This window comes from Balaenoptera physalus (assembly GCF_965194825.1).
Source record: "Balaenoptera physalus genome assembly, chromosome: 1".
Lineage (NCBI taxonomy): Eukaryota > Metazoa > Chordata > Mammalia > Artiodactyla > Balaenopteridae > Balaenoptera > Balaenoptera physalus.
The window spans coordinates 138176515-138200431 of NC_138882.1; the positions used below are offsets into that span (position 1 = coordinate 138176515).

The 23917-nt window shown below is 41.2% G+C and overlaps 1 protein-coding gene across 1 annotated transcript in view; it reads right to left on the bottom strand.

Annotated features, from left to right (window-relative positions):
- The window catches only part of IL12RB2 (interleukin 12 receptor subunit beta 2), a 91324-nt gene that overhangs the window by 41187 nt on the left and 26220 nt on the right, over positions 1 to 23917 (bottom strand). The window contains exons 8-9 of the mRNA XM_082421398.1: positions 17826 to 17905; positions 5811 to 6030 (exon numbers count right to left, since the gene is read on the bottom strand). Coding sequence (XP_082277524.1) covers positions 5811 to 6030; positions 17826 to 17905 — 300 coding nt within the window. The remainder of the gene's footprint in view (positions 1 to 5810; positions 6031 to 17825; positions 17906 to 23917) is intronic.

Here is a 23917-nt window from a genome sequence, read left to right on the forward strand (position 1 = left end):
CATTCTGCACTCATATTCCTTTCTTTTCTTATTTCTTTCTTTTTTAATAGACTTTATTTTTTAAAGCTGTTTTAAGTTCACGGCAAAATTGAGTGGGAGGCACAGAGATTTTCCACACACCCCTGCCTCCATACACACATCGCTTCCCCCACTATTGACATCCTGCATCAGAATAGTACATTCTATAAGATTCTTGATAAATATTTTAGAATACTTTTCCCCTTTCATTTACTTTGTTTCTCTTATTGGGACTCCTTTTAGATGGTTGTCATTACTTCTCTTTTTATTCTTTCAGTGTTTTAAGTCTTCTCATTTTTCAGATTCTTTTCCCCTTTTGATGACTTTTCAAAGAGTTTCTCATCCAATCTTCCACATACTCTTTCAATCTTCAGATGAGTCCTTTCTGCAATCCAACCCATTAGGTGAGTTCATTATGTCAACAACTGAACTTTCCATGCTGAATCTCTTTATTTGGGGCTTTTCCACAACCACCTATTTCTGATTTATGTTCCTAGCATCCTCTCTTATCTTTCTAAGGATACTTATTATGCTTATTCTAAACTCTTGCTCTTTCTCTTGTGCTGGTTATACTTCCTATGATACAGGTAGTCCCATTTGCTGCCTTTCTTTCTCAGAATTTGTGCCCCTCAGATTTCTACTAATTTTCTCCTTTGGGATCATGTTTTATTTTCTTGGATTGATCAGCAGCCTTGGCCTTTATTTTTCTGTGGGGGGAGGAGTGAAAGTTTAGCCAGAGCTCATGCTCCCCCAGGTAAGTTTAGGTGGGGTGGAGGAGCTTTTCAGAGAGGAAAGCCAGGGAGCCTGTAGTGATTCACCCTAAGCTCTGCCTGTCTCCTGTTCCCTGTAGCTGTACCTGGCAGCTCCAGAACCTACCCATGTCTCTGTGGATGGCACTGCTCTTCATGGGGGAGTGGGGCTATTATTCTCTTCTATAATTGCCAGGGTGGGTGGCAGAAGAAAATCTCAGGCACTGTTTGTCAGGTTCCAGGGCTTCCTTGCAGTTACTCTGCCCTGCCCTCCAGACTTTCCTGCCCATAGTAAAAATGTCCAGGCGATGGACATCTCGGGGCAACAAGGGGAAGAAAAAGGAGTGCAACCAGCAAGTGCCACCTCAGCCCTCCCCCTTCATCACTATTACCCATCCACAGGCATTCAGCCATCCTGTCCTGTCTCTCCTGTGGCATCTTCAGGGCAGGTTTGGTGGTGAGAGCCTGGAACCTGTGTGTTGGCTACCTTGCCAGGAACTGGAATTCCCCAGCCCTGGTTCTTTATCTTCATTTGCCTTGGTATCTTATTTTCTGGCTATGTCACAAGTTTGCTTTTGTTTTGTTTTGTTTTGGAGAATAAAATGTATTCATTCAGTAATATGTATTGAGCAACTAGGGTTTGCAAGACCCTTTGCCAGATGATGGGCTAAAATAGCCAAAGAGCCTTTCTAACCACTGCTCTCTTTGCAATTAGCTAAGTAAGTCAACCTGGTATTGCCCAGCCTCTGAGTCACCACACTTGCCAGGAACCAGCCTGAATTTCCTCCCCATCGTGTTAGCCAGGGCATGCTCTCTCCTTTAGAACTCTGCTAACAACTCACCTCTCTGACACCTTCCAAAATTATTCCTTTAGCCTCTATCATTCGACTTCTCATCTCCATTTTCACTGAGAACTTCTAAATAGAGTTATGAAGTCATAAGGTATTTGGAAAAAGTGCCCAACTAAGAGATAGGTGGCTTGGTTTTTCAGTCCAGCTCTGCCACTAATTGTGTATATGATCTTGGCCAAGTTACGTCACCTCCTGGGGCCTCAGTCTCTGACATCTGTGTGGGCCTCTATTTATGGCTGTACTGCTTTCTGTTTCTTGCCATAGTTTCAAGAATTCTTGAGCTCAGGGACTGGTCTGAAATATTAAATATGTTTTACTTGTTGACTGGTGGGTTTAGCACACATTCAATTTTCATCATAAACCAACAAAATCATTCTAGTGCTTCTTGATATGCAATGCTGTGGCATATACCTTTTACAACAAAGTTGTCCCTACTTTCTCAAAATCAACATAATTCTGCCTCTTGGGGCATTATTTTTCTCTTCCTAGAAGGAAAGCTATTTATGTGAGTAGTGTGAACATATATTGAAAGAGAGGAAGACAAAAATCATGGTACACTATTCCTACAGATCATGCAGAATTTGCACAAGACAAGAGGGCTCCAGGATGGGACCATGTGGTTTGCAAATCTGTCCTCCAGGTCTCGCTGGGGTGCACAACTACTCTTATTGGATGGTGTAGGTGTGGCCTTAGGAGAGACAATAGGCTCTTAAGATTTCTGGGACTAGGACCCTCTTAGCCACAGCTCGGTTCTAGAGAACTGTTTCAATATCCTACTTTACCACCCCTCCACGTTCCTCCTTATTGAGCCTCACCCTTACTTAACACCTTCCATTCTGAGAGGAAGAAGTTTGTCTCTTACATCTTTTTTGCTATTGGATCCCATCATCTTTCAGCTCCCCAGGAACTTCATTCCATTAATGATCCCCTTTCCCCTTTACCTTCAACTCTTTCCCACCCCACTTCTCCTTTTCAACTTATATGCCTGTTCAGATCTCACTTTAAAGCAAATCCTCACGCCCGCACACCTGCACTACTTCGCCTGGCTAACACCATCTTGTCTCTCCATTTCTGTTCACACGTAGCCTCGTCTCCAAGCCCATGCTTCAGCTTTTCTCTGTTCCTAGAGTGCCCTGTGCACACCTCTAATATTACACTTATCCTGTACTGCAGTTTACTTGTTTATATGTCTACCCCTCCCACTGGACAAAATATCAAAATATAACTGTAGGACCATGACTGTATTTTTTACCTCTTGCTGAATTCCAGTTACCTTATATAGTAATCTCAATAAATTTTTGTTGAATCAATAATGTAGAGGCCAACTCTAAAATAATGAATGTGTCATTTTGAGAAGCTGTTTCCAAATCTAAATAAAGAAGCTGGAATGGGCCCAGAAAATTCAAGAGGCTTATATCCTCAAGACCCATCTGCAGTGAGGTTTAAAGAAGTAACGTATTTTGACATACTACATCTTAACAAGAGCAGGATACTAAACAGTGGTAAGATCTCAATTTCCCCCCAACAGAATCCCCTTTAAAAATTATATACATAGTACTTATTCATTGAAGAAAAAAATTTTAAATATAAAAATCACCTGTAATACCATATTGTAGATATGGTTTCTGTTAATATTTCCATGTACATTCTCCTAGATTTTTTTTTACTATGCTAAAATGTGTATTTGTGTAAATATATATTTTAAATGACATCACACCATGTATACTTTTGAAAGCCTACTTTTTCACTTATTATGTGCATCTTTCCACGCCAATAAAAACATAGCTACAATATCACTTTAATGCTGGAGTGGGATTAAGATGGGTGAGGGTCATGATATATTTAACCAATCCATCGTCTATTATTAAATATTTAGGCTGTTTGAGGTGTTTCATTATTTCAAAAACATTTCAACAAACATTTTTGTGCTGACATTTTTTTAAGCTCATGCCTTATTATTTGCTAGGATACATTTCTTTTGTTGTTGTTGTTGTTGCATTGGGTTTTCATTGCTGTGCACGGGCTTTCTCTAGTTGCATTGAGCGGGGGCTACTCTTCATTGAGGTGCACGGTCTTCTCATTGCGGTGGCTTCTCTTGTTATGGAGCACAGGCTCTAGGCACGTGGGGTTCAGTAGTTGTGGCACGCAGACTCAGTAGTTGTGGTGCATGGGCTTAGTTGCTCCGCAGCATGTGGGATCTTGTTGGACCAGGGCTCGAACCCATGTCCCCTGCATTGGCGTGTGGATTCTTAACCACTGCGCCACCAGGGAAGTCCCGAGGACACATTTCTAATGGCAAAATTTCTTGATCAAAAGATATGTTCATATTTAAAGTTTGTTAGTGTTACAAATTGCCAACTTTATCTTCAGAAAGTTGTACCAATTTACACACCTGCCGGCAGTATACAAGGTTATCTTTTCCCCACACTCTCACCAATATAGGTTATGCTAATTCTACTTACTCTTTCTCGGTCTTGTTTGATTTCTCATGTTTTTTCAAAATTTGCATCTCATTGATTGCTAACTAGGCTAAACATTTTCATATCTTTATTATTATTTTTATTTTATATTTATGTTTTGAGTTGCCTGTTCATATCCCATGATCTCTTATTATTTGAAAACTTATATATATAGATAATCAATCCTCTTTTTGCCAAAAATGTAGCATACACTTTTCTTAAATTGATCTTTGCATTTTAAAGCCTTATTTATGGTGTTTTAAAATTTTTTACTTTACTATGCATAAAGTTTAAGCTTTTTTTCCCCATAGTTAATCCATCTTTTCCTTCAGGTTTCTGCCTTAGATGCCTTCCCCACATGAGGCAGAGATTACCAGTTACCTACCAAATACCCTCTCCTCATCTTCTTTAGCAAGGGAACAATGTATTTCTGAGCCTCCTTTGCAGTTGGGTGTGATCAGGTGACCAGTTAGGGTCAATGACTGCAAGAGTTGTGTGACCTGGGGCAAAACTCCTCAAGAGTGAGAGTTGAGGCTTCTCCCTTCTTCTTTTCTGTTGCCTAGAAGGAAACAGCTAGAGCTCCAGCAGCCATCCTGGACCACTTCCATCTTGCAGATGGAAGTCAACTTGGCAGCAGGTATAGAAGGAAGGAGCCTGGAGTCCTGACAATGTTATGAAGCTGTCACACTAGCCCTGGGCTGTCCACCTCCAAATTTCTTTTATACAAGAGAATAAATAAGTCACTGTAGTCAGGCCTTTGGTAAGAGCAACTCTTACTCCTAAGAGCGATTCCTAACTCATATGCCAACCCAAGGTTATATCAATATTTATTTGTATTTTTATCTACTATACTACCTCTACGTTTACAGATGTATGACTGAAATGACATATAACCAAGATTCGACAGTGTCTATAAGATAATCATTTTTGGTAGAAGCTTCTTCAAAATGATAATTGCTAGACTCACATGTGGATAAACTGTTACACTGAATTTTAAGGAAGGATCTAATTACAGAGTTTTATTCTATCAGGCATTTTTTGAAAAAGTTAGGCCAATGATCTTGACTTGAAATACTTTTATTATACAGATTTTGAGAAATAGCTTTAATATCTATTTTTTTTGATGAATTACGGGCTTATATCCTAAGTTAGTTTTCAGGGGATGCAACTATAAAATGTGTATAGCTAGTTGGGAGGTTTTCAGTGTAGATAATTGGATACATATCCAAATTTGTGTAATAAAGAGCTGTATTATAGCAAAATTGTACTATAGTTCCATAACAGCCAGAATTTCATTTTAATACTATTGGTTTTAAAACATATTTTGACTATAGGTATGCTTTTTCTAGAACTTGACAACACATATTATTCTTGCTTCTGGAAAAATTAGCCAGATATTAGTGTTCAGTTTAATGTAACGAATATTTCCTTAACTAGTATTTATTAAGCACCTGCTATGTATTAGTCTCTGTATTTAATCTCACAATGACCTGCAATTCAGGTAATAAAATCCCTAGTTTAGAGAGGGGGAAATTGAAGCTCAGAGGTGTTAATTCACTTGTCCAAGGACACTCACTGGCTAAATGGAAATTTCAGATAGCCTCTGAAGGCTGTTGACTCCAAATTCTAAACTCCTGTGCTACTCATACCAGGCCCTGAGCTGGACCTGAGGGAGATAAGAGATTAGTAAAACAATTTCCTTCGAGTAATATTAAAGAAAATGTGGTACTTACCTGCCCCACACAGGTCCGTTATGTTAATATGAGTGGGCAGGGAACTGCCTTTCGAGTTAGCTGCAGACACAGACACAGTCCAGTTCCCAGTTCTGGGAATGACCCAGGTCCAGGAGGTGTGTTCTGTGATGTTCTGTAGTGTGGCTTTCCCCCCTGCTACCTCCTGCAAGGTCACTCGATAGTGGAGGATTTTTCCTTTTGCCTCTGATAGACTCAGATTCTGCAACAAAACACATCTACTTACTATGTACTCTCAGACAAGGTCACTGGATGCTCTATGCTAGGACCTCATGACTGCCAGCAGCAGGCGGCTACATTGGAGTGACCTTTTTATTTACATCTTCTCATCTCCTCCACTGCACACTTTCATGTCTCCACCCAGCCCCCCCACTTAGAAAAAAAAATCAGTTAACATTTTTTAAAGCTAATTCTTAAAAACATATTGATTTTCCTTTCTTGCTTCAAAGTGACACTTCCTAATAGGAGAAAACTCAATTACATTCAATGGAACAAGTGAGGGATCTGAACTCAGAAGATCTGGGTTTGAGTTCCAGCTCTACCAATCACCAGCTGTGTGACCCTGGGCAAGACATTCAGACCCTCTGAGTCTCCATTTCCAAATTTGTGAAACACACACACGTATGTATTTTTATAAAGAAAGTGCAATGCTGCTCCTGAAATCAAAAACAAGCTTTTCAAGAGCTAAACTAGTAAAATCCATACTTAGTGAATTGGATTAGCCATCTGTGCTAGGAAACTAAGACACTGTTTATAAATGTGTGACTAACAAGTTTTGGAACTGCAAGAATTCCAGTTGAGATGGCTTGGGAACAACTCCAGAAAGTAAGCAGAAAACTAATTATTTGTACTGTAACCCTGTTTGGACAAGGACCATGGGAAACAGAAGCATTGGAAATGGGGAGTTGCCAAGGCCTGTGCTGGCAGTGTCTGTCGATGCCTAGTGCAGGGAGAGAAAGGCATTGCTCACCAGACTTAAGCATCACAGTTTTCTTGACAAGGCTCTCACTTCCATGGGGTGTGGGGTGGCCTCAAGCCACTGAAAGACACACCTTAGGATTGGCAAATGCCCCTTTCTCTGGTTCCCTGCTCCCTAAGCAATCTTTTAATAATTTGGTTTCCTATGTCATTTATCGTCCTTTATGTGTCAGGAGAGGCTGGGCTAACATGAATATCTGGTTCACTTAAAATTTGTATCTTTCACTTAAAGTGAAAAAATTGGCCTTCTGATTATAATTTGGCTTCTGAAATAATTAGCATGCTGGGAGAGGATGTTCCTATCTGCTGACTCAAGCCTTCTGGTTGGCCCAACAGCTGCAATTCTCACTATAAATTAATGCATGAACATCCAGCTTTTTATATTTCAGGCTCTAGGAGCTTGAATAATGCAGATCATGTCCTATGTACCCTTCTGTATCCACAAGGCCCAAGACTGGATCATAAACCATGGTCAACACACTGGGTGAGTGCCATGCTGTTGGGGGCATTTTTGGGTGCATGTTCAGCTGTTCCCTAGAAGACATCCTGTGTCCTGGCAAGAACCAAGAAAGTTAGCACTGCAAATGTCCATCACAGCTGATCTCATAGGCCCATTGTGTGGATTAAAACAAGTGAGTGCTTTTGACATTGTGATGTTCTGAACTGTTATTAATAAACATGCCCTTTGTCATAGGAGAAAAAACAAGATAAATTAAAGCAAAAGCTGGCTAGGGAAGACCATTCCCTCAGCTCTCTCTCACTCCATTCTTCCCTCCCTGTCCCTTGTGCAGCTCCAGAGGGAGGACTGTCACCCCCTTCCCAGGCACCCCACCCAAAGGCACTCCCCAAGAGTTAACTGGGCTCACAAAGCTCCCCATTCTTGCCAGGGACCCAAGGGACAACAGGGAAACAGCCTATATTACCACCAGCTCATTGTCCTTCACAGACACCTCAGCAATCTCATGCAATGCAGTGTAGAGTGCTGACAGAAGGGAGGAAACATCAAGTCCTCTTGGATCCAATGAACCTACCTAGAGACCGCTGTGGAAATCCAGCTGATCTCAGTGATCTAGTAAACAGACCTGTGGGTTGGAAAGATGAGTAAATGTTCCCAGAGGGCAGGGAAGGGCTTGGATCCACCCTGCATTATTTTTGAGTTGCAAATATCAGTGAGAAGGTGAGGATGGGGCCAAGGAGTTAGACAAATAAATATGGTATCCCTTGAGTTATGCTTGTATAAAATGTCAAGCTCCAGTTTGGCGATAAAGGTTAACATCTCTCAGATAACTGGTCTCCTTAACCAAACTGGAAAATGGGTCTAACTTGTCCAGCAGGGTCTATAGAATAAAAGATTCAATGAGTTCAATGAGCCAGTGGGAAAACAGGTATTTAGCTGGAGGGGCACTCAGTCTCCTGAAGCAACTAAAAAGAGTTTGATTAGGTTGGTTAAAAAAAACCAGTAACATCAAGTTTGCAAATCATGTATATAATCCATCACCCCTCGATGACACCTGGCCCTGACGGAATGGAATATCACCCCAGAACAGGAAGGGATTCTACAAATTAACAATTAATTCAGTGTTTCATTTTATCAATGGGGAAACTAAGCTCTGGGGACAAGAGATGACTTGCTTAAGGCCACTCAAGGGACAGACAGAGGGGCTGAGAGTGGAATCCAGGGCTCCTGACTTCTGGATTCGTGACCCCTCCACTCTGACTCACTGCTCCCTCTATCGGCAAGCCTGAGACAATGAACTGGTGAGTATGAGCGCCATGTTGCATAGTTGGATCCCCATTCACCCTTCTGGCCCAGAGCTGCAAAGCAACTGGAACATCAACAGTGGGCATGAGGTCAGCAATTTGGGGAGGGTGGAGATCCAGAATTCTTTTTTCCCAGAGCCAACGAGCCCTGAGTCAGAAGGAGAGAAGCTCTGAACCGAAAAAAACCTTGGCCTGAGGAGCCAGCTGGGTCTTCTCAGATAAATTTATTTTTACTCTAGTGTTTGTTTATTTGGGTTGGTGAGAAGGGGGAATCTATCATTTATTGGGCCATACCATGAGTCAGGAGCTCTACATCTATTGTCACATTTATTCCTTATAACTCCCCATTCTGATGAGGGTGCTAAAGCTTAGAGAGGTTAAGAAACTGACTCAAGAAGTCCCTACAAATCTAAAAAAAAAAAAAAAGGTTCTGCAGGTAGATCCATCTCCTGAACATGGTCCTAAAGTAAATCGCTTGAGGAAATTGGATCCCAAAGGTTACAGGTGGGGAATTTTGAAGTGTGTCCATATTTCACTGGAGATCAAAGAAGGCTAACTAAAAGAACTGTAGGCTGACTCACATGATAACTTTTTGAAAGGGCTATTTTATCTTGAAGACTATGAGTTTGGAGGAACTAAGGTGATTGGCAGTGGAAAGAATCAGAACATGTGAAATTCCTTAAAAATTTATTGACTTAAATAACTTTGTCTGTTACACGTAATTAAAAAAAAAAAAAACCTTTACAAAAAAAAAAAGGTTCTGAAGAACCTAGGGGCAGGACAGGAATAAAGACGCAGACTTAGAGAACGGACTTGAGGACACGGGGAGGGGGAAGGGTAAGCTGGGATGAAGTGAGAGAGTGGCATGGACATATATACACTACCAAATGTAAAATAGATAGCTAGTGGGAAGCAGCCGCATAGCACAGGGAGATCAGCTCGGTGCTTTTTGACCACCTAGAGGGGTGGGATAGGGAGGGTGGGAGGGAGATGCAAGAGGGAGGGGATATGGGGACATATGTATATGTATAACTGATTCACTTTGTTATAAAGCAGAAACTAACACACCATTGTAAAGCAATTATACTCCAATAAAGATGTTTAAAAAAATAAATTAAAAAAAAAAGTCCCTACAGAAATGTAATGTGAGATTTTAGTGCGACCCCTGGTGGATGTGAGAGAGGAGGGCGATACCCAGACGGAGTCTGGGGTCCCTGGGAGCATCTCAAAGACAGGGTACTTCTTGTCCCTTCTTGGGCAGTGCTGAGAGTGGGTTTCAAGCCAGTGGTCCTGCTGTTGTCACCCTCTCCTACTGGTAAGAATACACTAAAAAGGAAAAGCTGTCCACTGCCTCTCTCCCTTCAGTCTTCTTTCTGCTCTGTCCTGTGGAAAATGATCTAAACTTAGTGAATGTAGCCTTTCTGACTTCGCTTTGTCTGAGAAGCAAAGAGTGAACAGCTCCCTCATAAACCATTATAAGAATTCTGCTGTCTGAAAAGGCTTTCAGCATCAAAAATAACTTGGTGAATGTAATCCAAGAAAGGACAAAAGTCTGATGCATTTGTGAATGCGTGCCCCATTTGTGTTTTGAAGTATATTATAGGAAAGGTGTTTCTGTGAATTGATAAATCATTTCCTCTTAGGACTTCAAAAAAACTACTGTACTTATAATAAAGCAATATTTTACTTCCCCTGATGCAAATAATAACTTTTAAAAAACTGTTAGAGCTTAGCCTGTATCAGAGAAGAGAGTCTGTAATCAAGATCCCTTGGAAAGCTGGGCAGTTTGAACACTTATTAGTCACAGCTTTATCTGTGAAGACTTTTTTGGTTTTTTTTAGTTTTGGAACACTGCTGACTTGGTTCTTGTTATTCGGGAAGATCTTTTGCTTTTCTGCTCCACCACTTATCAGCCACATGACCTTGGGCAAGTTATTTCACCTCTCTGAGCCTCAATTTCCTCATCTGTAAAATGAGGATAATTCTATATGCAGCATAGGCTTATTGGAGGATTCAATGAGCTAAGCTATTATCTTCTGTTAATTCTCTGCTAATTATTCTTACCTTTGTCACTGACCACATTCTGCTACCCAACCCAAATTCCCTGCGTTGCATCTGGTACAGTATGTGTGACTAGTAAGCAAGGGAAAGCAACCTGTTCTGTCTGAAAATATCTCCAGAAATGCTGTGCCAGCCTGTGATGAGACAGGGTTGGGAACGGGAAGGAGAGAGAGTTGAATACTGCAGCAAAACTAATCTTCCCATCTGCTGCTTTTGTATTTAAACATTGATTCTGAGGTTGGATACCTCCTATAATTATATAAGGGCCTCAGGCTCCTGGCAGGCAATCTTCCCTGGGGATTTACAATAGACCTTTGTCCTCCATCAATATAAACCAGGTTACAAATAATACTTTCTATTTTTACTGAATCCCTTTCATATTTCACCCCTTCAGTGCAATGTGATACAGGTTGGAATATTCTTCTTTCACCAAAGACAAAGACAGGGAGAAAGAGACCAAGTGAATGTACTGAATAAGCCGCTCCTGGTCTCAACAGGCTGAGGCTGTGCTGTAAACTGGTGTATGGGGCTGGCTCTTTTCTCTTTCTTCTTGACTTCTATGGTTTGAGGGTAGCTGTTTATTCAAATGAATTACTTCATTGAACAAGTGAATATAAAACATCCAGTCTTTTCCCCACCTTTGGAACCAGACGTCTCCCTATCTCTCTTCTGTCTTGCTTGTTAAGGCTCAGGAGACTCGCTGTCGTCCACTACAGGAGGGAGCTATGCAGCCTTCAAAATGGGGCTATCCTGACCCGAGACGGGCTGCTATCTGGAGGGTGAGCCCCTGGCCACTGTGCCATACTGGCACTTAGTAGACACACCAGTTGTCAAAGACATAGTTGGAAAAAAGGAATGTAAAATAGCTCATTAATATTTTTTAAATCAATTACATGTTGAAACGATAACATTCCAGATATATCTGTAAGTAAAATATATTATTAGAATTGTCCACCTGTTTCTTTTTATTTTCTAAAATATGGCTACAAGAAAGTTTTAAATTATGCATGCATCTGTGGTCTGCTTTATATTTCTATGGGATAGCACTTCACTAATGTGATCCTTTAAGCCAAAGTCGTGTCCCCAGGGGGTCTCCTGTCAAATGTTCTCCCACCCTTGTCCTGACTAACTTGTTCTTCTGGGGAGCTCCAGTATTAACTTCTTTTTTTTTTTTTAGGGTCAGAAAACTTTAATAACACCTGGACAGAATCAATACTAACAATTTAAGGGGAAGTTTATACATGATATTTTCTAAGATTTTAAATATTCCAAAAGATTTTATCCTTAAAATTCAGTTTAAACAAACAAGCAAACAAACAAAAACTTCACCCTATTTAACCCTCAGCAACTCGACTGTGGACTCACTTTACCCACACCTGGAAATCCTTCCAACCAATTAAGAAACTAAAAAGCAGAAACTCCCATGGGATTCTGACTGCCAGGCCTATCTTTCGATGTGCAGACTCTCCTATCCCCTCTGTCCTCCTGATGTTCCATCTCTTAACTGCAGTGACTCACTCATTGCCTGAGCTCCACTTTGTTCTGTGGTTCACAAAGTTAGTCAGCTGCATAGAGAGTGGAAGATGCTGAAATCTGCAGTACTACATTCTGAAAGGTCCTCTCTGACTCCTCACCCCTTCCCCTGCCTAGCCATCATCCCCCCCAGCCGAACCTTGAACCCCTCCTTAACACCTGAGGGCCCTCACCATCCCCTTGCTATTTCTGTCCCCCTGCTGGACTGTGAACTCAAGAACATGGAGCCTGGACCTGGCTTGTTCACTTCCATATCCCCACATGCAGCACGGGCTCTAGGCCTAAAGAGGGGTTTTAATGTATTTGTTTGCTTGAATGAATAAATGAATGAGTGAATGAAGGAGTGAATTCAGCTCCATCTGCACACAGGTATTTCTCTTCCAGACCCATGGCCCAAACCACCAGAAAGTTTGTGACTTGCTATGATCGAGACAGTGAGAGGACGCTGAAGAAATTTACAGAGGAAATTGGAAAGGTTAATGTGGCTTTAACCCACCGTCATATCTTTTCATATGTCATCCCCATATATATTCGAGGTGACTTCCTTCTTAAAGGATAGAAGCTGTATTAACTGAAGGAAAAGTGTGCTGGAATCACGGATTGAAATGCTTTGTCAAAGCAAAGGAAACAGTATGAAAGTTTGTGCAGAAGGAGATGATAGAGGGAATCTGAGGGAAAGAATCGGTGACACTCCTCCCCCCCCCCTTAAAGGGCTCTAACCCAACACTGGGGCTGTTGGTAACACAGCAACAGTTTCTACCTGTTATTGCATTTACTGTTTTAACAACACCCAGGTGTTTTTGCTTGATTCATAGATTAGGTTCTACTTTTTGGCTTCAATATAGAAAGTATTTTTTCTCTTAAAAGCAACCATGGGGACCTCCCTGGCGGTCCAGTGGTTAGGACCCTGCACTTGCACTGCCAGGGGCGCGGGTTCGATCCCTGGTTGGGGAACTAAGATCCTGCAAGCTACGTGGTGTGGCCAAAAATTTAAAAATAAAAAATTTTTAAAAAGCAACTATGGCAAAAAATAGTACAGGATATTTTTGAGGAAATGGAGTTTTTTGGAGAAACCAAGGTGTGGGAACATGAGTAACTATGTGGGAACCAGAACATCAAAGGTCTCCTTTACCCTCAACATATTCCCACACCCACCTTCATAAATACACATGCATACAGATACATTCATACACATTCACACTCACACACCCACACATATACACCCACACTCATACCCACATGTATCCCACACACTCACACCTTCACACTCACTCACTATGGAGGGTGATTCGCATATTGGAATTTAACACCTAATGTGATGGTGTCAGGAGGTGGGGCCTCTGCGAGTTGATTAGGCCGTGAGGGTGGAGCCCCCATGGGTGGGATCAGCACTCCCTAAGAGACCCCAGAATGCCGTCTAGCCCCTTCCACCACGTGAGGGTACAACAGAAGTCTGCGACACAGAAGAGGGACCTCACCCAACCATGCTGGCAGCTGGATCTCAGACTTCCAGCCTCCAGAACTGTGAGAAATTGATCTCTGTTATTTATAAGCCCCCAGTCTATGGTATTTTATTATACTAAGACACTCACATACATGCACAACATACATGCCCGTGCACTCACACACGTACTCACATATACACACCCACACACTCACCTCCCTCCCACGCATACAAAACTCACACGCATTCACACACATGTGCACTCACTCACGTATACGACACACATGCACACACACCACTCCAGACACGCACCTTCACACATCTTCAACTCCCTCCACACGCACCGGGGCTGTACCCATTCAGCACCAAGCTGTTCTCCCCTAGTGTAAACATCCTACAAAAACGAAAGGTCATCTCACTTTTCCCTATCTGCAAGAGAAACGTGTTCTGTGTTCACCGGCTGATGGGGTTTTACTTGGGGCTTCCTTTCGTGCCAAAGCCCCAAATTCCCCTTTGCAGTGGCGGGGTGTCCCCCTTATCTGGTTTCCCAGTATTGATCAAAGTGAAAAAAGAAAAATCACCCACCACATGCATGTCTTTGCTTCCTTTCCCCAGTGTGGGAAAGCCTTGAGGCCCCACCACAAAGCACTTGATCTGGCTACAGTGTTTCTTTCTAGCCTGGGGTTTAGATGAGTTCCTTGTGTCTTAGTACAGCCCCGTGCCTGAGGCTCCCAAGCCTGCCTAAGGGGGGCAAGAGGAATCCCCAGGCGGATGAGTGGGAGAGGGGTGCTTCCAGAGGGCAGTATTTCCGCCCAGGAAAGGCTTCCAGCACAAGCACCACATCATGGAATCCTCTCATGGGAAATCACTTCCCCTCCCTAGACCTCAGTTTCCATGTTTGTAAAACGAGTGTAGGAACTGCATGCTGCTTAAATGCCCTTTGGCTCTAGAGGTTTGGGATTCGTGGTTCTGGGGTCCAGAGCGGGACTGCTCATCTCAGCAACTCCAGTCGGGGTTTAATTGCCTCTCCCAGGTGGGTGCAGAGGCAATTGAAGAAGCCCAGGATTCGACAGAGAAGGACTAAATCCTGTAATGACCCTATAAAACTGAAGACTGGGTCCAACTTTCCTTTCTCAGGCTGGACAATCACTGAAGGTTTTGAAGGTGCCCTGTCACGACTACCATCTGGCACAAGGTTATAGAAGCTTCTAGTATTTACATTTTTGGTTTCTTATTCAAATCGATTCCAGTCCAAAGCATCCTTCTTGGGCCCACATTTCTGGCTCCACAAAAGGAAAGATTTTCTAACTTATCAATAAGAGATGCCACCAAGGCATGGGCTTCCTCCAAAGCGATTCTCCCTGTCCCAGAAGGTCCCAGACATCTGTCTGTCCTGACTGGGCTGGGAGCAATGTTTATGAGAGAAAGGGTAGACTAGAAGAGCTTTAAAGCCTCTTTGAATTTCAAGACTTCATTTTAGGATCCAAGCTTTGTGAGGAATAGGGACAGGATCAAGGTGAGCCGCAGAGAGGAATCTGCATATGCAAGCTTGCTAAACATTACCTGTTGGCTAACAAATAGTTATTCTGACTTTGCTCTGACGCTGGCTTCAGGGTACCCTGCTCATGCCTGTTCTAAATTCTCTTTGTGACAGTATACACAGATATAGCACCAGGCATGTTGCTTACACTGTTAGGATAAAAATCATGATGCAGTACCATTTAATTTTTCCTTGGTGGCCCCCGTGATTTTTCTGGGTTTGTGTCTTCTCATTTACTGGGCTCTACGATGGCCTTGTCAGCTCTGCAGGTACCAGAATCATTACCCTCATTCTACCGAGAGAAACCCTAGAGTAGAGAGGAGTGAAATGGGACCAGAATAGAGCATCTTTTCAGATAACTGTAAAGTACGTTTTGGGAGGAGGGATCTTTATGGGAGGAAGAATATTGGTTTTAACCAGTCGCTTACTTCTGAAAACGAAAACCAATAGCCAGGAATTGAGCTGGGTTCTTCTATACTATTTACAAATTATGGCTGCTCTAAATGCCTTGCTTTAGGAATAATCTTGCTATTAACAATGCTTTACTTTAAGATAAATTTTAAGCTGCAGTTTTAGTTTCAAAGAGAAGAACCTGATTATGACTCACCAAGCTATTTATAGTAGACTCCTCTTATGCCAGACATTGTGTGTGTGTGTGAGAGAAAGGGAAAGAGGGAGAAAGAGCTCATTTCTTAAAACCGAAGAAGATTGCAATTATCGAAATCTATCAAGCTAACCCCATCAAAGGATTTTATTACTCTGACTTCTGGTTTCATGCTCATCAGCTTCATAATTCCAAAACTCTTCATTTACCCTTAACTAGAAGAACTGTCATAAAAGGGATGTAGGTTTTGGGAAATAAAACCTCTTCTTATGAACATGCCAATCAGTAGCTCAATTCAAATAGTATTTTTTTGGACAAAGATGAGTCATGCTGTAGCAGAAAGAGCTCTGGATGGATTTCAGTCCCAGCTCTGCACTTAGTAGGTGGGTGACTTTGAGAAGAACCTCCTTTCTTGGACTCTCAGTTTTTTCATGTCTTAGTGGGGATACTAGTATGTACCTCTTAGAGTTTTTGTAAGGATTAAGTGAAATGATAATGCCAGCTTTCAGTACTCTGTAAAACTTTTACATTTTGTAATAACATTAGGCCTCATTGTTTTCTGGAAGGTTGTTCAGTTTACTACTGTTTTACTACTATTCGTAAGGGCTGCTTTCTTTTCCTATTCCTATTATTTTCTACTATTATTAGTATTCCTGAGGTAGAGCAGCTTTTTTTCCATCCTTTCCCTTTTCAATGACCATAGAAAACACACTCTTTTCCATTTGATTTTTTTTTTAACATCGTTATTGGAGTATAATTGCTTTACAATGGTGTGTTAGTTTATGCTTCATAACAAAGTGAATCAACTATACGTATACATATATCCCCATATATCCTCCCTCTTGCGTCTCCCTCCCATCCTCGCTATCCCACCCCTCTAGGTAGTCACAAAGCACCGAGTTGATCTCCCTGTGCTATGCGGCTGCTTCCCACTAGCTATCTATTTTACATTTGGTAGTGTATATATGTCCATGCCACTCTCTCACTCCGTCCCAGCTTACCCTTCCCCCTCCTCGTGTCCTCAAGTCCATTCTCTATGTCTGCGTCTTTATTCCTGTCCTGCCCCTAGGTTCTTCAGAACCTTTTTTTTTTAGATTCCATATATATATGTTAGCATACGGTATTTGTTTTTCTCTTTCTGACTTAACTTCACTCTGTATGACAGACTCTAGGTCCATCCACCTCACTACAAATAACTCAATTTCGTTTCTTTTTATGGCTGAGTAATATTCCATTGTATATATGTACCACATCTTCTTTATCCATTCATCTAAGTGTTGATGGACACTTAGGTTGCTTCCATGTCCTGGCTATTGTAAATAGAGCTGCAATGAACACTGTGGTACATGACTCTTTTTGAATTATGGTTTTCTCAGGGTATATGCCCAGTAGTGGGATTGCTGGGTCATATGGTAATTCTATTTTTAGTTTTTTAAGGAACCTCCATACTGTTCTCCATAGTGGCTGTATTAATTTACATTCCCACCAACAGTGCAAGAGGGTTCCCTTTTCCCCACACCCTCTCCAGCATTTATTGTTTGTAGATTTTTTGATGATGGCCATTCTGACTGGTGTGAGGTGATACCTCATTGTAGTTTTGATTTGCAATAAACCATATTCTTAAACATCCACAGCTTTAATTTCCCCCCAGATGAATAAGTGAGGTTGCATGGTCACTGTTGGGCATATTGTATGAATTAGAAGAGAAGGTGTAGTGAGTGGGGTCAAAGGGTGGACATGCTCGGGGATGGGAGGGAACCTTGATCCGACTGGAAGTGGGTGAGGGGAAGATGTGATTGTGTGGAGGCAGGAAGTCAGAGTTCTCATCCTTGTTTGGGAAAAATAAATGACACAGAATCAAGTATCATGAGGATCTGGCTAAGAAAATGAGCTCCAACACAGACTCTGAAGGCTCATACCAAAGCCACTATGGAAACAGAAGGTCTTTTTCTGGCCTTGAAACTTATCATTCAAATATGTAATTCTCTTCATATGTCAATTATATCTCAATAAAAACAAAACAAAAAGCCCAAATCTATAATTCTCCTGAATTTTAAGTGGACACTGCAAACTTACCTTCCAGAAAAGAGAAATCTGTTGTCTATTGTAGTCAATGTGCTGTCTCATGTACCAGACATCTAATGTTCCAGTAGGCTCTGTTTTGAAGGGGAAAAAACCAGTTTCATATATACATATATATCTATACAACATGAAGACTTTAGAAGTCAATTGGTTATTCATAAAATAATTCTGGGGGAGTAGGATTATAGGATAATTTCAGTTTTCTTTGTGTCCCAGTATCTTCCTTTTTCTGTTGTTACACAATGAACATGTATATATCTTTGACTACAGAAGTCAGAAAAAACAAGGCTACCTTGAAGACAAATTTTAAAAAATGACGAGGAAATTAGATTCTTAACTTACTCTTAAAACATGTATTAGTAAAAAAAAAAAAAAAAAAGTGTATTAGTAAAACAACTCAAAGAAAGTACGTGTGGTTAATTCTTTTTTATTGGAATGCAGAAAGAATTCTCAACAGAAAAATAAACATAAATCAAAAGGGAAACATTTTTTGATCCCATAAAAATACAAAATACAAATGATGAACTTTGTGTTCATCTCCATTCCTGAACTTATGCTGGAGTATAATTATTTGGTTTTATGATCACTAGACAATAATCTATTTGTAAGGAAGCCTATCTCATTCATCTTAATACTCCTCATACCTAGCACAGTGCTTAGAATGTAACAGACTCCCAATTACTCTTTGTTAAATGATGAATAAGCAAATGAACAAACCAGGCAATATTATCTACTTGATGCTGAAACACAGGCTGAACTCATAGAAGAAATAACCACCAATCCATAAGACGATGGTCAAGTATTACCTAATTTAATTTGAGAAAGTCAATCGAACATACTTGAAAACAAACTGAATAATCAACTCCTGTGTCTAAGAGTGTGTGTGTGTGTGTGTGTGTGTGTGTGTGTGTGTGTGTGTGTGTGTGTGTGTGTGTGTATGAATGGGTGAAGTAGTTTTATTTCTCCCACTGTCAGATTTGTTTTGATTTACAGCCAGGGGTGGAATCAGCAGAAGCAATCCCTGAAAACAGGCTTCAATTGCACCAACCTTGCTTGTGTAACAGTGACATTCAGAGTGTATTAGGGTGAGGCTATCTTGGGGTTCCTTTTGGAGCAGCAAGTTCCATTTAACCAGATGGAAATTTCCAGAAACTAAGTCCCATCTGGAGAGCAGAAGACAAACAGCCAGAGAGGGGAGAAGAGAAAGAAGGACAGGGAGGGAGCACATGTCCCAGCACATACTATGGGCAGGCCCTTTGTGGGCCCATTCAATTACATCTCCCGTCCTCCTCAGCCCCGTTATGCACTAGCTTCAGTGCAGTGGTTAAAGTGTGAGCTCCAGAGCCAGACCGTCTATGGGCAAATCCCAGCTCTGTGATCTTGAACAAATGTTTACCATGTCCTCAAGCCAGGTTCCTCATCTGTCAAATGAGGACATTAATTCTACACATCAGATGGGGCTGTTGTGAGAATGTAAATGAACGGAAGAGTGCTGACACATGGTAAGTACTCAGTAAATTTTGCTGCTGTGTTTTCTTCCTTTGAGAAGTGAAGTACTGAGAAGTTAAGGAACTTGATCAACGTTCCAGAACTAATCATCGGAGAAGCCAGGCTTTGAACACAGCTCTGTTTTATCATGTAGCCTGTGCTCTGCATCATGCGGTTGCCTGGCTCTGTGAAGGCTTATGATTTCTCTATAAAACTTACATCCTCCGTCAGGTACACCTTTCTATTCTCTTCCTTTGTCACTTCCTCTTCCTGCCTCTCTCGCCTTTGTCTCTCTTTTTTTATTTCTAAACATTCACTTCTTTTCTTCCCCTTCTCTTCTCACCAGTGGTAGTATTTACCCTTGCAGCCGGGAATTAGAAGTAGGAAATGTGTACAGAAGACATTCTGAAAGTGCTCTCAATCGTTCAGGATTACAGGGACCCAGGAGTCAAGCCCAGAACTTATTTTCTGCTAGTCCAGATGCATAAAAGGAAAAAAGCACAGGCAACAGAAGGAAAGGGGGCCTGACATTTATTAACCACCTACCATGTGCCAGGTAATCTTTGGACACTTTATATGCATGATCTCACTTAATCCTCACACAAGGCAGAGGGTACATGTGATTATACCTGTTTTGCAGCTGAGGACAAGGAGGTTGACAAATGCTACGTGACTTACAAAAACCATGGAGCTGGTAATGGCAAAGCTAAGAGCCAAGCCCAGGTCTCAATGTCTCCAAAGACCCCGCTCGTCCATTACAGTCCACCGTGTTGAGCAAAGATCTGAACACTCCACAAACTATATAATCCAGACATTGACTACATAATCAGAATTTAGAAACTTGGGTGTGCTCAGTGTCAAAGCCAGTGGACGTGTTCCATGGTGCTAAATGTCTTCAGTAAATTACATATTGGTAAGAAATTTAAAGGGAATACTCATTGCTTCATCGCCTCTCATTGTCACTCATTGCTTCTACAACCTACCAGATTATTACAGAGCTAAGAATCAAATTCTAGAGTCATATTTTCTTCAAAGGATAAATTGCAAGTGAAGCTGAAATTTTAATGGTGCCCACTTGCAGCGTAAGCTTCTATGGGAGAGAAATCATTAGCCAAATCTGTATGAGTGTCAAGTGTAAAATTTCATGACCAGGAATGTCAAACCACTGCTGCTTAGAGCAACCTAAGGGCTAATATTAGAGAGAATCTTTGACATTCAACTGTCATAAAATCACTTAAAGTCCTAACCTCAGTGTTATCTAACAAAAGACAGATAAAACTTTTATGGGTAGACGAGAAAAGGAAAGTCAAAGGCCCATATGTCCAAGTGACCAAAAAAAGATGGGTACAAATGATTAAAAATATGAATATTGAGAAATGGAAGTCAGTTCTCCTGAGATGAATGTACCTTCATGGTAAAGGAAAAAAACATAAGGTTAAAGAGGAGGGAATCACCAATATGAATAAAGGAGGACATCCTAAATTAAGCAGAAGATCAGCGTAACTGACCTAACTGACCTCGAGGGTTCTTTCAACTCTAAATCCCAAGATTCTAGGATTCTATGAAACAGTACATGTGGTAAGTAAATCAGGGCCAAGCCATGTGCTGCTTCTGAGGTTAGCATCTGTCTCTGAAGCCAAGGCAAGTGCAAGGGCGTGAACAAGAGCAACTGAACTGCAAGTGGAAAGTGATCCCTCCACAGAGATTTTAGCAGGCAGTGGAGTGGAGTAGAAAGATCTCTAAGAACAGTGAAAATGGAGAATTTAACACAAAGCAAATATGAAAAAGGAATATCTTGAGAGATTTCAGGTAGTGGGCTAAATTGAACCCATGAGAATATTTTGGTCCAAACCGTGCTCCAAGCAGGACAAGATAGAGATAAGTCATTTGCCATCTTGGTTCCTCCATGTCCACTCTTTGGGTTGTGATACATTTCTCTAAAATCTAGTTTCAAATAACTCAAACAGATTTACAAACACCCATTTGATTAAACAATTTTTTAGTGGTATACTCTTGCCTTTATATGTTACCACCTGCTATGTCTCCATGGGAAGCCCTACACAGATGCCCCCGCCCTTCCTCCTCTTTGATAACTTTCAACACTTGGTTCACTCTCTTTCCACTCCTTTCTGTCACTATTTTTGGTGGTTCATCATCCACCCTGGTGTTCCTTCCCAATGGCTGGTACTGTCCCTCCCTCCACCTGCTCACTTCCAATGATCTGATTCTCTCAACTTCTTCACTGAGCAAAAGGAAGCAAGCAGACAGGGATTCCCTAATCTTTCCACCCTGGAAACTTTCAAACTTCCCCATCAATTCCCTAACACAGCACCCCTACTGATTTTACTGTGGATGAAGCATCCCCACTTCCATCAAAGACCAACCCCTTGAGTTCTGGATCCCATTCTCTTGCTTCATCAAGGATCTCTCTCCCACCATTATCCTACTTCCTGTATCATTAATGTCTCCCTCTCTGCTGGGCCCTTGTCATCACCTTGCAAATATACTGTATTATCTGTGATCCTAAAAGCAAAAACAAATAGGGAATTTCTTAATACCACATCCTGCTCCAGCTACTGCCCAACATCTCCGCCCTCCTTCACAGAACTTCTTGAAGAGTTGTGAATTGTCACTGTCTTTATTCCCTCACCTAACAGTCACTCTCAAGCAATGCCAACGGATTCTGTCCCCATCACACTACTGATGCTGCTCCCGGTCGGCAATGAATGCTACTTTGCCAAATCTAACGATCGCTTCTCTATTCTCATTTCATTGGATTTATTGGCAGCATTTGACATAGCTGAATACTCTACCATCTTTTTTTTTTTTTAAAGAAACATAACCTTTCAACATCCAGATCACAAGTGAAGAGCTTGTTTCTTAATAGAAGCAGAAACGTTTCATCCATACTAAAGTCAATGGAGGCCTCATGTTAGAGTGCCAAGGGAAAAAAGTGAGTTGCAAAAGATTACACACACATATAATTTTGATTAAGCTCAAAAATAAGCAAAACTAATCACTGCTCAGAAATACATACATTTCTGAAAGCTACGAGAAAAAGTATGAGGATGATATAAACACACAGTCCAGAATAGTGGTTACGTATAGGGAAGCGTGACACGGTAAGAATATATTGGTAATTTTATAGCATTTAAGCTGAATGGTGGGTTTCTAAGTGTTCATTTTATTGTTACGCTTTGTATGAGAAAGTAGCTTAAACTAGGATAGTCACAGTAGCAATGTAAAGAATGAATGCATTTTGAATATGTTTTAGAAGAGTCAACTGCTGGTATGAGGGGATAGGAGAAAAGGAGAAGTTAAGGATGATTTCTGCATTTTTGACTTGAGTAGCTAGGAAGATGGTGGTGTCAATTACCATGATAGGAAAGATTGAAACAGAGGCATTTTGGAAACATTTTGCTTTGGAGAAAAAAATAAAAGTGTCTGTTTAGGCTATGTGAGGTTTAGAATGTCTGTTGACATCTAAGTGAAGATATGGAATAGGTGATTGGAACACAAACCTGAAGTTCTGGAAAGAGTCCAGGACAGAAACTATGTTCTATCTTTCTCTCTCTCTCTTTACCTACCTATCTAGTTTTAGAGCCATGAGACTGAATGAGGTCAGCTGGGAAAAGAAGGGGGTCCAATATAAAGCCCTACAGATGGAGATTAAAAAGAGAAAGATGGCCAGCAAAAGAGACCAAGAAGAACTGACCAACATGGTAGAGTAAAAACCAGGAACGAGGGATTTCACAGAATTCAAGAGAATCAAGTACTTCCAGGAGGAAACAGCTCTTTTCTTCTACTGCAATAACCTTGGAGACCACATGTTCCAGATGGAGGAAGGCCACAAGATTCCCTTTGGACTTTGCAGGTTTTTCTTGGTGTCATCTCTTCCAGGAATCTTTCCCTGATGTTCCAAGATAGACTATAAGCTCTTGAGTCTGAGGATCTGACTGGTTACCATTATGTCTGAGCACCTGGCATAGTTCCTGATATACACACATTCCTCACAGATCATCCAGAGAAGTATTTTTTTCCCCCAGTGGCTTCTTTTGGAGGGCTTCATGGAAAACAGTTCTTCCCATTTGGGTGATCACTACCTTGTCAAATAGTTAAGCTCAGGCACTTACTTCTTCCAGGATAGGTGCTGGGCTTAAAGGAGACCACAAGAAGAAGAAAAAAGGGTAGGGACACTCACTGGATCTAAAACATAACATTTTCCCTCTAATGAAAATGTTTGTAGGTAAATCCCTTTAGAAGGTAAAGAACCATTCATTCTCATTTCCTGAAGCCTTAGGCAAAAAGATGCAAGTATAATAGTTTCAAGTTTAGCTAGTTTAGGAGTCAGCAAACTATGGCCCATGGACCAAATCTGGCTGATTCCTGATTCCCTGTTTCGGTATAGCCAGTGAACTAATAATAATGGTTTTCACATTTTTAAATGGTTGAAAACAAGTCAAAAGAAGAATCATTTTTAGTGACATGAAAATTTTATAAAATTCAATTTTCAGTGAGCAAAAATAAAATTTTGGACACAGCTTTGTCTATGTATTTGTATACTGTCAATGGCTGCTTGCCTGTGACAACAGTAGATT